At 42.6% G+C, this 17,657-nt stretch overlaps 1 protein-coding gene across 1 annotated transcript in view; it reads right to left on the bottom strand.

Moving 5' to 3' along the window:
- The window catches only part of ehbp1 (EH domain binding protein 1), a 141,193-nt gene that overhangs the window by 116,324 nt on the left and 7,212 nt on the right, over window positions 1-17,657 (bottom strand). Inside the window, exons 3-5 of the mRNA XM_061087257.1 lie at window positions 9,750-9,807; window positions 9,543-9,638; window positions 6,738-6,791 (exon numbers count right to left, since the gene is read on the bottom strand). Coding sequence (XP_060943240.1) covers window positions 6,738-6,791; window positions 9,543-9,638; window positions 9,750-9,807 — 208 coding nt within the window. The remainder of the gene's footprint in view (window positions 1-6,737; window positions 6,792-9,542; window positions 9,639-9,749; window positions 9,808-17,657) is intronic.

The following is a 17,657-nucleotide window of genomic DNA, read 5'->3' on the forward strand; positions in this document are numbered from 1 at the left end:
ACTCTGTGTGTGTGTGTCTGTGTTTGTGTGTTTGCTGCGGCGTCTGGTGACATCTGTTGTGTTGTTGGCCGGGAGCGCAGCGCAGCGGGCTGCAGACGCCTCGGACCGAGGAGATGAAAGCCGAGGTCACAACCTGAACCAGTGGGACAAGACACACACTCGCTCACACAACACACACAAACACAAAGTCACCAATGCAAATGTGAAGACATGGCACACAGACTCACAAAGAACGTACTGTCTTGTGTGCACGTGGCACACACGTACATATGGCATGCGTTCGGTAAGTAACGCACACACAGACACACAAACAGCATGCGGGGGAGCACATGAGAACATAAGGACGAAGGATGAAGCTGACAGAACAATACGAGGAGACACTAAATATAAATCTACTCACAAACACACACAAAGAGAGAGAGAGAGAGGGAAGAGAGTAAGAAAAAGATGACATAAGCAAAGAAGCAAAGCCCCCCCCCCATCGTCAGGGGGAACAGTTTAATCAGTTTAATTAACCAACATGCATGTAAGCAAAAACACACAAACACACAAAGATAGTAGATATGTCGACACTGTGCAGAGCTGAAGTACATGAAGCGATATATATATTATGGTGCAGGTGTTTAAAAGATGTATTTTAATATTTGACGAGTTTTCTTTCTGCTGTTTTGATTTTTGAAAATAATATAAAATGCCCCCAAGAGTATATTTCCCATTGCTTTAGTAACATTGTCAAACATGCCACCCACACTTGCTCAGCGACACACAATTCAAACGTGACACCTGCACAGACACACAGGGACACGCACACCTCATGGTGGCAGTAAGTCAGCAGACCAGCCATGTGACGGGCGGTGTGGTGTGGATTAGGGGCCAGTAAAGCCTATTAGGGCGACAGGAGGGACCACCCGGCCTCCGCTGCCACCCTCAAGCCACACACACACACACACAGACACACAAAACTAGACACACATCTCCTCAGACAGGTTCTCACAAAGACACAAACACACAGCCACTGAGATACTGACACAGAAGCATCGCATGTTGGCTGCACACTGGCAGAAAACGGCAGCATTTAGAGTTGTGATTGTAATGGCTGTGTGTGTTTGTGTGTGTGTGTGTGTGTCAGTGTCAGTGTGTGTGTGCCCACTTAGGGAGGGGTCCAGGCATGGTGGGTAATCACCAGCATCTGTTGCCTCTCCTCAGGGCGATTAATTAGATTAAATTAATTTGAAAAGCGTGTGTGAATGTGTGATCCCATTCTAGGAGACACCCCCCCCGCTTGCCAACAGTGACACACACACATACAGACGCACACATACACGCAATAATTTACCTCCTACCAAATCTCAAGTATAAATTAAATTATTGAAATCATAACTTACATTTTATAGAGCATTTATTTATTTCTAGTTCATTTCGAATCAGCGTGATAAAACGCACACAAACAGCTGGAGCAGACGCACACTCTTCTACACAATGAGCGACGCTTTCCGACTTCTCCAAACTATTGAAGAAATGGGAAACGAGCAAAGGTGAAAACTTTAGAGACACACGCGTGCACACGAGCGCAAATTAATCCCAATTTGTGGGCCTCGGCACGGGGGAAACTTTTGGGATTTCATACTTCATACCAGCTTTTGTCACCTTTGCGTGAATAGCTGAGGGCTGAAATAATTGTGTTTTTCTTCCCCGAGGCCCAGTCAGCGCTCACAAGCCACTGGCCTACGTAATGTGTTCCACACGGAGGAGGGGGGGGGGGGGGCGTACACACTCCACGGCTATGGGTTCAATAAAGAGAGCGGGTGTGTGTGTGTGTGAGTGTTTGTCTCTCTCTGTGTGTACAAAGGTGATGGAGGCAGGTTGGACTGTGTGTGCGTGTGTGTGAGTGGTTGATGTCATGGTTTTTCAGATTGTGCATTGAGACGAGTGTGTGTGTGTGTGTGTGTGCGTCTCTTTTCGTTTGTGAGATTGTGCGACTGTATGACTGTGGCTAAGTGGGAGGTATGTGGTGTGGAAACGGCCTTAATGGAGTTGGAGCTGGTCCACAATAGACAGGACATCAGCTCAGAGAGGAGAGAGTGAGAGAGAAAGAAAGCGGGTGAAAAAGAGATGGAGGAGGAGAAAGAAAGAGGCAACAATATGACAGAAACATCCTCAGAGTCCAAAATAACAACACCTAGACAGTCATAGAAGTAACATATTGGTCCCTACCTTCTAAATGTGGATGGTAGGATATAATATTTAAGTAAAACTAAACAAACAAGGCCTTATCTACACGACTGTGGATATATTCTGCTTTTTAGTTTTTTTAAATCCACACGAATCACATCTCTGTTCAAACGAGAACACAAAAATGACGACAACTCATACAAGCATGCCGGGCCAGTAGGGGGCGATAACATCTAAATCAATGATCTGTCAAACAGCAGAGAAAATGCTGTGGTCCATGTAATCGTGGGCGAAGCGGACGCCTGAGAACATCGGTAATGTGGCGCAATGAAGCTTAATTTAGCGACAAACTCGTAATTAGACGGAGCAGTGCAAACCAAACACACAAACCGGTATGAAGCCGCTGCAGTTGTTGTTATTTCCGTCTCATCCTGGTTACACAAAGCAACAACGAGAGCTTTAGAAAGTCTGCATATCGAGTGTGACATTTTTATTTTATTTTATTTATTATTGTTATTATTTTACGTAGGTATGTATGTTAGTGTGCGTGTTTATCTTTATTTATTTATTTTATTTTTATTTTTTTTTGTATGTTTGTGTATGCAGTGAAGTTCGCCTGCATTTCATTGTGCAACTCGTGTGGTATGTGTCACTGTGTTTTGAAGGTTCTTATTGGAAATTAATAAATAAAACATTGTTCAAGAAAGTCTGCACTTTGAGTTTGAGCCTCACGTAACGTTTTTACAATTTCCTTCCAGAGGAAAAATGTTGGTTTGCAAAACAGCCTCGTGAATGTGGACAGGGGGTTGTTTGTTTTTTATGTTTCCTTGGTTCTGAAGTATTAGAAGGGGGGGGGGTTTAAAGGCCCCTGGTTCTTAAAATTCAAAAATCAATGTTTAAAAACGTGGCAGCAGACAGTCAAACATGGGAGACGTGGAGATTCTTTCTTCTCCGAGTGACATTGATGTAATGTGAGTGTAAAGAGGTGAAGTTGGAGGGCGAGAGGAACAGAGTGAGTGTGTCTCCCAGTGTGTGTATCACTGTTTATTCAATGTGTGTAGTTATAAGAGCTTCTCACTCTAAATACTGCGGCCCTGTGTGTGTGCACGTGTGTGTTATTTAAATCCTCCCATGAAGCTTTGAGGCAGAAGGAAGTTGGTCTACCATCTCCAGCTTTGGTTGATATGCAAACACAAAGAGAAGACACACAGGCATGACTCTATATAGACACGTTACACACACACACACACCCCGCCTACATGCACACACACACACGCACAAAATAACCTGTAAGCACAATGCCGTCAAATATAGCCGTGCAATCTTTTGACTCTCAATTTGCCACCTTTTTGATAATACGCACCTATTTGAAAAGGGGTGAAAGGCAAGGGTAGCATGCAATTTAGAGATACTACTGTATAGCCATTTTCCGCCCCCCCCCTCCTCCCTCCCTCCCTCTCTCTCTCCGTCACTTTCTCCTCTTTGCTCTCTCCCTCTCTTGCCATCTTTTGATTATGCGATTTGCCTTGGCAGACGAACAAATAGAGGAGAGAAAAAAGGTAGTGTTTGACACTGCCATTTTTCAATGACAAAATACAATCTATCCAGGGCCAGTAATTCGACGGGGGGGGATTAGCCGAGTGCGAGGTTGGGCCCCCAGATTAAGACGAAGCCACAGCGCAGGGATCTTGAATTTCATCATCTCCGGCGCTCGGGCACAATGGCGTATTCTTCCTCTTTCTCCTCCGCCGTCTGATGAGGGGTCAGGAGAGCTCACCTCTCCTCTTCTTCTGTTCTTCCTCCTCAGAGCAGCACTCACCGCTGCATTCATTCACCTCTCCTGACTTTATATTAGCTTAGATACCTGAAGGACGGGGGGTGGGGTGGCGTGGGGGATCTGAGCTCTTTACATGCACACACACACACACACACACGGGCCGAATACACACACTGTTTAATATGTATGGACAACTTCACACCTTCCATCCCACAAACATCAACACACACATACAAAGATACCTTTCCTCTGGACTCACACACAGTCACACACACAACTGACATGAGGAAGGGATCCAATGAATTAAGAAGGAAATATCACAAAAGGGGTTCCCACAGATCTTAGGGTAGACTGCCCCCTTGTGGAGGGTTTAGTTAGATCCTTGATTCTCAGTTCATCGTGAGAAATCAAAAATGAAAAAGAATATTAAGTCTTTCTAATTAAAAGACAGACTGGGTTTTGACTTGTGAAAGAGGATATATCTCTAAAAACCTTCTTTCCTATGTATTTCTCTACTTGCGTCTCGGCCACTCACTACAATGCAGCTATGTTTTGTTTTATATACAGTTATTACTTTCTTATGGGAAGTACTTATTGTGTTTTTATGCTTTATGTTCAATGTTTGCACCTATTAACCATAGAAAATTCCAGGTATGTGTAAACCTACTTGGCAGATTCTGATTCTGATAGTATTCAACAGCATCCAAAACACCAGGTCAACAAGGTGCATGTCCATATCTTAAAGTGTTAAGGAAAATATTATCTTTCTATACATTTCTTTATGTTGTGTTATCTTTCATTATTCAGTTTTCTTTTGCTCAGGAGTGTTAATTATTTAATGAACATTAGATATTCAGCAGACAAAGAAACATTCCATGGACTGTCATCAAATTAGCGATTACCACCACGTGTGATGCTAGGATGATTTGTAAGAGTTTTAAAACTTTTAAAAAAGCATCTCGACAATATTAAAAGAAAAAAGGATTCAACCATAAAGTCTGAAGAACTGTGTAACTTCTCCTGGGCGACAGCGCCCCCTGCAGTCACACGTGGTGTTTAATTGTTTGGCTCCGGCTCTGAGCTTTTAAGTGGTTTTCCTGTAAAGAGAAAACAGTCGATGTGTTGAGTGGAGCTGTGACTGTCGTCCCACTCACTGAGCTCAATGCAACTAAACGGAGGATGTTACCCATGATCCTCTGCTTCCTGAACCTGAAGAGCTGCTGCTGTGACAAATCAACCAAACTCTGTTTAGAGATCTTCACATTTTAAAGGTTTTCCTGCTGAATAGTGGAGATAAATGCAAACATTTGAGCGTGTGAATGTACGAGCTGCCCTCTCTCTCTCTCTCTCTCTCTCCTCCCTCCTGTCCACCTTGTTCTACGCTCTCCATTCCTGCTTTGATCTTTGTCATTAGTCAGGTATGCAGAGACACAGGCAAACCCACAAACTTGTCTTTTTCTCTCTGCCTCTCGCCTCCGCTCCGCTCTCTCCCACGCTCCGGCCACAGAGCACCGGCTGACCTGCTTGTCTTCTCAGCTTTTTATCAAAGACAAAAATGTTGAGCAGTTTCTTCCGTCGCTCCTTTGAGCTTGAGACGTACAGAAAGTGACAGAGTCAAAGAGCTCAGTTCCCCACGCTCTTCAGGAGCGGGCGGAGAAGTCAAAGAGGTCTGTCCCTGTTGATTACTGATGATGAGCTCAGCTCTTGTTCACAAGTTTCCAAATACGAGTGTTCATCAGGTCTGAAGGAGCAATTGTGAAAACATGCATTTGCTTATCTTAGTCAGTCACTCTTGAAATTGTCCTAATTGCTTAAATCTAAATTAATTCATGCCAATTGTTTTCACTTTGACGTAACAGACAACTATAAGTTTCCTTAAGATGCAGTTAATCTGCAAAATAAGAGATTGTTTCTAAAAACTTTGTAAAATTATTATATGACCAAAATACAATCAGATCAGGAATCCAATAGACACATTTTGTCAACGCGTGTAAAAGCTTGAATTTCCTTGAAATCAAGGTTGGGATAAGTTTCCATAAAAGTTAACACCTTTAATTAAATTTTTTACTTAAGGCTGTAACGAGAAAATCTCAAAATGTAATAACAACGTCCAAATTTGTTCAACATGTCGGCATTATTTAAATTAACCATGCAGAAGAAATCAATCAAGCAAATATTAAGCAAATATTATAAGCAGCAGATGGTCACTCCCTCATTCTGATTCATCAGTTTCTCACTTCACCACGAATGGAAGAAAGTTGCTTCAAACTTATATTTAAACTTGTGCTTTTCCAGTTGCAGTCAAACAGGAATGTGAACGTTTTATCACAAACCAAGAAAACAGTAAGAGAATCTCTGTCACACTATTCAAAGCAGTTGTTCTAAACGTGTGGGAAAGACAAATGGGAAAATAATATATAAATGAGGGAAGGGGGAGGGTGAGAGTCAACACCTTTAGTTTGACCCGAGAACCTATATTGTCCCTGAGAGAAGCATGTGATTGCATAATCTGACCACAAGGTGGCAGAACCTGCACATGTAACGTTAAAGGAATAGGACGATGAGGATTTCTTGTGTCTGTGTTGTTCTGATTAAAGTTGTAATCACAGTCATTCTAAACAAGCCTTATGACTAAAATCATAAAGTTATCATATAGTGATAATAATTCCCTACAATAAAAATAACACTTCTGAGCAGTAATAGACAATAAGAGAGACAGAGTGTCAACGCACTAACAAAGATAGAAAGCAATGGGACCAAAGAATTAAAGATGTAATCTATTACTCACGTTTTCAATGACAAACGTCCACTCTTTGTCTTCAAACTCCTCTGCATGTGGGTCCTGCAAGGACAACATACACAGACATGATTAAGAACATGCAAGTGTTGTACATCAGAGCAGACAGACGTGTCAACATGTTTGTCTGGTCCGCACTTGCAGCCTAAATTGTTAAACCAAATTATTTCTTTAGATACAGTAAAAGGCGTTTTTTAATGTTGTTCTAATGTCAATATCAGCATCAACAGATTATTTCAATAGGCTATTTGTGTTTGGGAACTGCATCATGCATGTAAAACATTTTATCAGTCAATACATTAAACCAGTGCACTCATTAAATACACACTGAAGCACTCACTCACTGTACAATCATACAAACATGCACGTCGCACTGTGGAAGCAACTGAAGACGACAAGTAACTGATTTGTCAATGGTAAGATAAATTGAAATGTCACTATTAATTAGGTTATTATGGAGAAATAACACAAAACAGAACGAGGAAGCTTCTTCAATTGGCTGCATTTGTCTAATCATCATAATCACAACCTGATAACTTTGAGATTAACCATCAAAATGAGCCATTTCCATTAGTTTGTGATAAGACAAAATGATTTAGCGATAACATCTCATTGAATATAGCTGGTGGAGCTGCAGTGTGTCTAACACATGCAGTGATGCGTCTCAGTCTCACTGCACTTGTGACACACCCCAGTAAATCAATATTCCTGCAGTCTGGCAGACACACACTCTCTCACACACAAACACACACACACACACACACACACACTGCAGGTCACACAGCTGCAGCATCCTCTCAAATCTTAAATGCCACATTATTATTTTACAACCACATGACGACTTGTTCTCCAAGGTGTTATCTAGAGCTGCAACATCTCAAGAGAGTGTTGCTGTTAATATCATTTAACCGTAATTAAGATCTTCCCTGATTAAATACTAATTATTGTAATTGTGCGAGCAAATGTTTAATTCTTCTACGGGTTTGGAAAACGCATGACGTTACAATTCCCAGGCTGAGTGCCAGATGTTTTCAGGACTGGATTCTACTTAGCGCCCACTCTGCTTCCTGCACATCGTCTCTGCTAGAATCAATCCTGTCTCCACAGCGAGCCGTCCCAGCACTAAGTTACTTCTTAATTCAAGTTCTCTTCTTCCCGTCCACAAACTTCTGCTGCTGTGAATCTCCCTGAGGAGCAGGCTGAGATATTGCTGAGCTCGGCTGTTTTCACCGCAGCGCTTCGGGCCAGATGGAGCCGAGAGTATCTTTAAATCACCGGCAGCGTTAACCTCCAGTCGGCTGCAGGAATATCTCGGTAATAGAGTCTGACAGATTGAGACCGGCGTTAAGGAATATTTTTCATATTAAAAGAGGTTCTCCAGCAATTTATTAATGCTCTTCCATAAATTAGAGGGTCTCATGATAAAAATAGTTTAAATTGTTGCAGTGGAGTTTGGGATTTCTGTAGCTTTTGTCATTCGTATGGTTCAAGCACCAAAAAGTAATTTACTTCCCATAATGCAACCATTAGGACTACAAATACATTATAAGGGTATTTTACTATATTTGAATTACTGTCTATTAATAAAGCTTGTGGAGTATCCCTTTACACATTAAACAAATGACTCCAGTGAGAGATGACACCCGGCGTTGCACTTTAATGTGATCATTACCTCCTTGCTTGTGTTTAATCACTTTTCACCTCCCATAAGACTGTGTGTGATAAACTATGTAATAAGCCACGCCCCTGCAGATATTTCTCACTTTGTGGAGCCAGAAGAAAAAGAAGAGCAAATATAAAACTCAGGTATCTGGTAACTAACTAACCAACTGCTGTGACGTTCTCTTGTTAATGTGTTTCTAAAGAGGAAAGTATTTGCTGTATGAACATGATAAGTTATCAGAGCAGCTTTTCTCCCTCTTTGATATGAACGTTACATTAACCTTGCAATTAACTCTTAAATCTCACTTTGTTGCCGTGGGGAAAAACAAACAGTCTTATTGACGTCAGGGGTAATGATATTTATTCTGCGGCTCGGTCCAGCAGCGGTGATGGAGCGAGTTGTGCAGCCGGTGGCATTGCTCTGGGTCTCATCACAAAAACAGCTTTATTACTTCCTCTGGGACAGGAAGTGGAAGTGGGCTGAGAATAAAGACACGCCGACGTGTACAGTGTTGCCTGGAAAACTGAGCCAGTCCACATGTAAGCTGAACTTTTCCATGTATGTATTGTAACTAGCAGACTTCGCAGCATGTTTTTACAGCGGAGATCATTTAAGTTTCAGATTCTTCTCCTCGTGTGTGTGTGAGTGTACTTAAGGCAGCACCAGGACATTCCGTGCCCGATGAGAACAAAGCAGAAGCAGGTATGGAAGAGCATGTGGCAGGAGCTCTGGTAAAAACATGGAGAGGTAACAGGACACTGAGCTGTGAGGCGGCCTGTCAGCACACAGGCCCGGCAAGCTTAAGTAAGCCAGGCCCACTGACAGATACTGTCTGTGCATGACTGTAGTTCACAGACACAACTGTATCACTGAACTTTTATTCATGAAATACATTACAACTCTTTGTATGCACAAATTAAAATCTATCAACAGTCCTGGAAGATGAGAAATGTAAAAGCATTTTGTATTATTAGTAGTTTCCATGCATTATGCTCCCAAAATGCTGTTTACAGTTACATTTCTACCATAAAAAAAGATTTTCTCACAACTTCATTCATCCAATATTTATGATAAAGGCCTTTCATGTAACTTTAAATACAGTTTCCTGCGATGGGAGGTGAGAAAAGACTTACCTTAAACAGAGTGACAGTGATCTCAATGTTCTCTGGGACCGGCCACACCACCACTCCTCTGTAAGGGTTCTTGATTCCAGGCTGCCAGCCGTGAGACTGCAAGGGGGATCACAAGAAGGTATTTTAAAATCTTGTATTTGTAGATTAATAAGTTGTACTTTGTTTATTACTGTCTCTTGACTTCGTTGTTGCTCTTCAATTACCAACCTTGGAAGATTTCCGTCGACTTCTGCGAGTCCAAACCACCACGAGTTTGTCTGGTTGCCTGGTGGAAAACACAGAAGAGAACGGTGAGGGACACGTGATTTATTCTTAAATTCCCCGGTCTCTCTCGAGTGTCCAGTCGATCATCGCTCGTAGCTTAATGCATAAAGTGTAAAATAGGACCCGACCACTGTATTAGGGAATAGAAATACCAATGTATAAAGAAAGTTTATTACGCCTCCTCCTGGTATACCTTTATAAAACACCTTCATTAAAACAAACCATGGTTATGTTTGAGAGATAAACAACAGATTAGCACTTGTAGTGGACACCTAACACAGAGATGGTCAGATCTCAATGAGGTTATATCCACCAGATGCTCTTGAGCTCTCCAGTTCCAAGCTGACCTTTGACCTTACAACAGACAGAAGAACGGGAGCAGCACGTCCTTCAGGGAGCAATTAAAATCACTTTACTCTATTTTTACCAGCTGTGATGAAGTGGCTTGTGTTGTCCTCACCTTAGGAGCAGTGTTGCTGAGTGTGTGTGTTACTGTGCTCGTGAAGACCAGTTTGAATTCAATACTAGTTTCGTGAGGACAAATGCAATGTCTTTTTGATGGTGAAAACTTGGTTGTATGGTTAGGGTCGTGGCTCAGGAGGTAGAGCGGGTCGGCTACTAATTGGATGGTTGAGTCCTGGCTCGTCCAGTCTGCATGCCACAGTGCCCTTGGGCAAGACACGGAACCCTAAATTGTTCCTGATGGCCGTGGTAAGGCCTGAATGGACCAGGTTCATATCCACTTAGTACGTTATTATCAATAACCGCAATAAAGAAATGGTATTATAAAGTTTCATCTACTTTGAAAAAAGCCTTTTCTACCAAAAAGAGGTGTTTCTGTATCAGATATTTTTGCAACAGTATCAGTAACAGTGTAAATCACCAAGTGAGAGTTTACTGTAGTGTTTAACAATGAATATTTAACTGGGCAGAGTCCAAGTGTCCTTATGAGAAAGACCCGTGAAGAACAACAGCAAAGCAGCAGTTTTTTTGGAAAAGAATGAACGACTGTTTGTGAGAGAGAAAGACGACACAGATAGAAGAGAAGAGGGAGAAGAGAAGTGAGAGAACAGAGGAGATGGGGACAGAGGGAGACTGACAGGCAACAACTTCAGTCTTGAGGAGAAGCTTCACATAGAGAAACTATTGTCCAATGACAGAGAGAGCGCGAACACACACACACGTACACACACAGACACACACACACACACACAGAGACACACACAGCAGATATCCCTCTCTGTGTTTTTCCCTTTGTACTGTTGGTGCTGCGCTATGGGAAAAATGTAAACCATTTGCCTGCAGGCTAAATGACCTCTGCATGCTTTTTGGTGTCACTTGTGTTCTTTGTGCTTTACTCTCACTGTTGCACATCACCTCCGTGTGTAACTGGAATCAGCGAGCCACCGGGGAGCAAGAGGGAGTGTGTGTTCATCAGCACTCGGTCGCACAACGTGATGGTAACAGTAAGGATTTCAGTTGACAGTGGATTTGAGGTTTAGTTTGAATGAAGGTTCCCCATTAATAAGAGGTGATTAAAGTCCTGCACCGGGTTGTTGGCGACAAAAGTAAGAAATCAGAAATTAAAAAGATTGTGCAGTATTTTCAACATCTATTGGTTTTGTTGTGAAACACTGACACCACAGTCACACTCACTTCTGCTCAGAATTTGACTTGGAGAGAATTGAAGTTAACAGATCTGATACAGAGCTTTGCAGGCGGGTGCAGGTCTCCACAAATTGACCAATACAGAAAGTCTGAATTGAAGCTTCATTGAAATGATCCTTGTTTTTCTTGCACTGCTCTGAAAGACGGCAACTTCCTGTCAAACTATCACATTCACAACACAACAGTGACGGAGCAAAGCTGTATGAAAGCTTTAACACCACATGTATTCTCTGCTTTGCATTCATTACAAAGCAAATGCTTCCCAAACCCAGCAAAGCAGTTTGATAGGATTACACAACAGGACCCAGTGCGTTCACATGCTGCAACCTCAGCTGAGCTTTCTCTGACTTTACCCCAATAAGAACTCTAAGAGTTTTTATTTGTCTCTTATTGAGTTTCTCTTTTTCAGATTGATGCCGTCAGGTGAGGCTCGTCTTTACAATGCAGCCATTGTGCTGATTCCTGTCAAAATCCTGACTCGACAGTGTTTAAACGACTCTATGCAGTAATGTATCTCTGGATATCCCACAGCTCGACATGTGATGTGCAGTCTCCGGTGCTTAATGCATTTCTGCTCTGCTACTAGCCTCCTATGACAGCTTATTACCACAGATAGAAATGCCACAGCAACAATTAAAATGCTTTTAAAGTGCAATTCACTGCCACAGCCACGCTCCTCATGAAAAGCTTGGCCGACAAATGTGTTTTTTATACGTGACCCACTTGGCGATTTTCTGATTCAGCAGCAGACAGCAAGACGTTGGAGAAGGGGGGGGATCAGACGGATGAAAGAGAGGAGGAGGAGGAGGAGGAGGGAGACAGAAAGCGAGAGGAAGGACTGCTCTCACTTTGCCAGCAGTCAGACTGTGGCCTCTGCTTTCCAGACAGACGTAGCAGAGCAAACACAATCTGTGCGACAGTCCCACTCCAGACGGACTGATAAACTGAACACACACAAAACACGCGTTCTGGGCACGAAGAGGCAAAGTGCGATGTTACATTAACACAACGTCTGTATCCACTGTGTGTGTGTGATCAGCAAAAGACAGAGAAGAAGCAGTTGTAAAAGTTGTTCAACTACCTCTGCCTTTTCATTTTCTTTTTTTACTGCTTCGGACATTCTTAGATTTGATTATAGAACGTTATTTTACATTGTATGAGTTCATTTATCTTTTAATAATGCATCTTTGTCCATATTTTTCAGCTTCTCTTTTTATTCATGTAAAAGCTGTTTAAGAGGCGGTGTTACTGATACTGATTTATTGTTTGTCTCTGTTCTATCGTTAGCATTTCACGTCAGACTACAGTTATTGCTGAAGCTGCAAAACATCGAGCAGAAGTAGGATTTTGAGGTGAATTTGTTAAAACAAGAAGTGCGCGGATCACAAAGAAGAAGTGGATTATGCTGATATTGGTTTAAGATATTTTAATAATAATTCTGTCTGTCATGAAAACCAGGCTTTGTAATCAATCCGCACCATAGATGGCAAAGTGCAGCAGCAGGAGGCCTCACAGAAGAGTTTAACATCTCATCAGTGTGCGCTGGGTGACTTCAAATATATCTGGACAAATTGTGAGTCATAGAATTCGTTTGAGCTTGATTTTCGGAAACAATCTCGAATATATCGGTTTTAGGGATCGGCAACAAACAAATCCATCACGGTTGGGCTTTAATTTTCTGGTCTTGTTACTTTACGTCACCACCTCATCTCGAATTCTCTTCTAACTTTAACAGTATGTCTGAGAAAGTCTCTGAGGCTCCGAGACGGCAAAACTCAAAGAAATGTATTCTCTATGCTGATGTACCGAGTCTCATAACTTCGATTCAAACTTGGACTTCTACAATATAAAGATAGAAAGACGGGCATGGTGCTGTGAGTGAAGGAGTAAGAGAACGATGAAAGCATCGATGTCTTTGCTCGACTAAACATCCCTGAACACATTCATGTCAAAGAAAAACAGAATAGAAGGAAAAGAGGACAGATAATTTGTTTGGGAGTATCTCCAAAATAAAGGAGGGATTGATGGGAAGCGGTTTTTCAGTGGGATAAATTTAGTAATAAAACCTCCTCTTGCTTACAAGCGACACTCCCTTCACCAGTTTGCTAATAGTCCCAGAGAGAGACTGAGGAACCACAACCACCATGAGCCTGGGAGCCAGCAGAGACACAAGGAGCCTGCTGAGGACAACAACACACATTTCTTAAGGCAGCAGTCAGTGATGTTACTCATCATTTTGGTTTTGTCTGACACACAAAATGAAAGGAATACAATATAAAATATGCATGGCTGTTATAGGTACCTTTTCTGTAGCTCTTTTCTTTGCAGTTGCATGTTTAACTGGTTCTCTGTTGACCTAGCTAGTGAGCTAAGACCTTCTGATTGTATTGACCTTTAAGTTCTTATTTCTATCCCCCTTAAATCAACCAAACATTATCTACCTATATACAAATATTATCTACATTTAAAAGTAATTTTACAAGCAATCTTGAGATTACTATTGTTGTCTGTTCCTTTTTTTTTAACAAATGAATTAGTACATAAAGCATTAAGTACTCAAAAGGCACTTCTGGCAAGAATGAGTGTTATAATATGGGAAATATATTTAAGTGTGTATTTACAGACGTCATGCTTGCTAGCAGATCAAAATCCTCTCTGCATTATGTATTTTTGGTCTTTTCCTGTTTCTTTGTTTTTATTCACTAAGGCTTCAGCTAATCTTGAGTTTCCTGCTTGTGGCTGAGAGCATCTACAGGAGGATCTGTGGCATGACTGTGGTCGCCCACAGGACTGTGGTGAAGAGGTGTTTGTGTTCCTCTTAGCAGAAGGGGCGTGGAACTCTCTTATGAATCACTGTTGCAACACCTAGCGTCTAAGCTACCCATGAGTTTTTGAGTTCCTCCAATCAGAGAAGTCCAGAGATGCTTTCGACTCCTTTTTAGTTTGAAAACTTTGGGGCTGTGTTGTGGTTTACGTGCAGAAAATGAGATGTTAAGAAACAATGACTTAGTCGCACACATGCTTCCCAATTGGTTCTGAGCATTGCTAACACTTGCTGCCAGTAACAGTTCCACCTTGTTGTCAATCCAAGAAACAATATCTCTTGTTTTACTTTTCACCATTGTTGCTTCTTATAAACCGTCCACTGCAGATCATAAGGCCAATTTATGCCTCTCCGTTTCTTCTATTACGGACAGATAAGACCGCCCTATCCGTCGTGAAACGTCCTCTCCGAATGCTTCGTACAGCTTTTCGTACACGTCTGATTTTTCTAACTATCCGTCTTCATGTTTGAGACCCGACGGACCGCTCTTGGCTGTGATTGGTCCGCGAACGACATCATTTCCGTATGACGTCATTTCCGTATTTCCGGACCTCAAACTTCCTGTTTACTTCCTGTTTACTTCCATGTAGCATCAAACCCAAACACAGCTATGATTCTACGATTAATGTGACGTGTGTGTTAAGCCAGCGGAGTTGTCCGGCTGACGGTGGCTCGTTCGAGCACTGACGGCATGTGTGCACGGTCACATACGGTTATAACGAGCTTTCAAAACGGCGCTAGCAGGCTAGGCTAGCGGGCTAGGCTAGCCACCATGCTAACTGCGGTGGTAACAGTGCAAGAACCCGCCGTCACGACTTTAATTCCACTTCTATCATGACACTGTTTCTATAATACCGTCAGGTTAGAAGCAAACACTGGATAGTAGTAGTTAGTGTCGGGAGTCCCTGCTGACTGTGTGTGGAAGCTGGGGGGGAGCTAGGTCCGGGTAGCTTCTAGCTACATGTAGCCTCAAGCAGATTCAAGCTGTGGAATCAGCAACACAGTTCGGAAACAAGACCGGGGAACCGCTGCGCTAAGAAACGATTACATCAGCATCTTGACCCGCTTGGTGTCACTTTATTTAGTTCTGTTAGTTGCCATGGTTCAGTGTGTGGGAGGAGCTAACATGTAAACAGAGACACGTGGACTTCTTCTTCCCAAATGGGGTAGGCTTCTCTGAGCTCGTCTTCCGTTGCGCCACCTATGGGTTTGGCGGTGAATTTTTTCCGGACGTAGACTGACGGAGAAGTAAAAATCAAAAAAAGAGTCTTTGCCCCCTGCTGAGAACTCTCCGAGAAACGGACACGTAGTAGTATATAAGAGCCTATAGACTCTGCTCCCTGCTTCCACCTGCGTGCACATGTAAAGTGCATGTGAATGGTCACCTGATATGCTCCTTAAGGTGCGCTGGCATGGACGTGAATTATTAATGAGTCTAAGCTAAAACGCTTGTGTGGACATAGATGTTTTTAGGACATTTTTATAGAAACAGGGACCTTCAAACAGTTTTGTCTTCAAAGAGCAGATTCCACCTGCACCACATCTCTTTATAGATGCAACACATTCCACCTGCAGTGTTTCCCTTCACCTTCCTCAGAGACTCACAGAATGCACAGTGATGCTGAACGTCTGCAGGCTGATGAGCGATGAGCAGTCTCCAGGGGGCGCTGCTCCGACTGGCAGCACAGAGGCAGACGCACAGCAGAGATTCCATCACATTTAACAGCTCATTGACTCCTTCACAGCCCGGCCATGTGTCATTCCTCTCGGTGTGTGTGTGTGTGTGAAGGCGGGTGTGTAAATACCCGTTTGGGCCCGTAACTGCTGCACAGAACATTACACGTGGGTGGATTCCACTGCAAAGCAGTTAAAGGAACATTATCGGAAGGAGGAACAGGAGAGCGAAGTGAGGGGAGGTAAAGAGAAAAGAGTAATAAGGAGAGGAGGAAATAAAAGGGAAAGAGGGGATAGAAAAATTGAAAGAGGAGCCTTGATGGTAGCATGAAAGCTGCCCCTGATGACAGCCGTGGGCTTGGTGCAGGAAAACAATTAGAGAATCACAGGAGGGAGATGAAGAGCTGGAAGGGGAGAACACAACCATCAGAGTTAAATCAACAACACTGACGACGTTACAAGCATACGAACAACTCTGCTATCGACTGGAGTGAACCGCTCTGCTTCTGGCCTGTGAGGAGCATCAGCTCCGTTCAACACAAACACATGAACCAGCAGACTAACCAGACTTCAGCAAGGAAATCACTTCACTCGGAGGAATATAAATGATTCTCTATGAAAAGGTTCTGCAGTGATAACCCAAAGTTCTCTGATCCAGAACATCTACACAACACGTAGTAGCGCTCCGTACTATCACCTGGCAGTGGAATCACCTCCTGGTGCCAAACTTGCTCAGGAATGTGTCACAGCCTGCGAATCTGAATAGAATGGAGAGCCACGTCAGGCCAGTTGGCAGGAGGACGTCCCCCTGGCAGAGACATGATGGACGTGTGCCACATCGCACACATGCTCAGCAGACGACAACATGTCACAGCCTGACACATGCCGCTCACAGTGAGAGTGAGGCACAAGTCGACTGACAGCGTTAATTAGAGCTCGACCGACTTATCGGACCTGAAGATATCGACATAAAGAAAGAGCATCACCCAGAGAAAGGTGCTCGGGGTGATTTAGACATTGTGTGTAGAGTATTCTGACCAGGGTTGCAAAGGGGCGGAAAGTTTCGGGTAAATTTCCGGAAACTTTCCGGAAACTTTCCATGGGAATTTTAGCTCGGGAATTTTGGGAATTTTGAAAAAAAAAAAAACACAAATTAAACGCTGAGCAATAAAAACATCATTCAAAACTCTATTTTAAAGATGTAGGTAATGCAGCAAAATGCTGATTGAGGATTGTTCATCTGTTCATCTAGCCTATTTCCATTCATTTAGCCATCAATTGTAAAATATGTTTACAGACGATTCCAATTGTTTGGCTAACTATTTATATCTCTGGCATTGCATTATTGTTTTTTTACAAACTTATTTCTCATCTTATTCTACAGAACAATGCCACGTGCACTCTCTCATGTGTGGAGACATTTCACCCCATCCAATGTAGAAGGAAAGGCTGTGTACATTTGCAAATACTGTGCAAAGACCTATGTTAAGAATGACACAACGATGCAGAAGCATATAGTCAAGTGCCCAAAGTTTCCTCAGGGCTCAAATCAGTCTATGACACAACAAAATGTTTATATTTATGTCTGTATATGACAAGGTAAATACAGTTAGTATAAATTACCCACAACATTACCAGTTTATTCCCGTTAATTCCCGTATATTCCCGTTAATTCCCATGGAAAG

The sequence above is a fragment of the Limanda limanda genome, chromosome 15 (assembly GCF_963576545.1).
Source record: "Limanda limanda chromosome 15, fLimLim1.1, whole genome shotgun sequence".
Classification (NCBI taxonomy): domain Eukaryota; kingdom Metazoa; phylum Chordata; class Actinopteri; order Pleuronectiformes; family Pleuronectidae; genus Limanda; species Limanda limanda.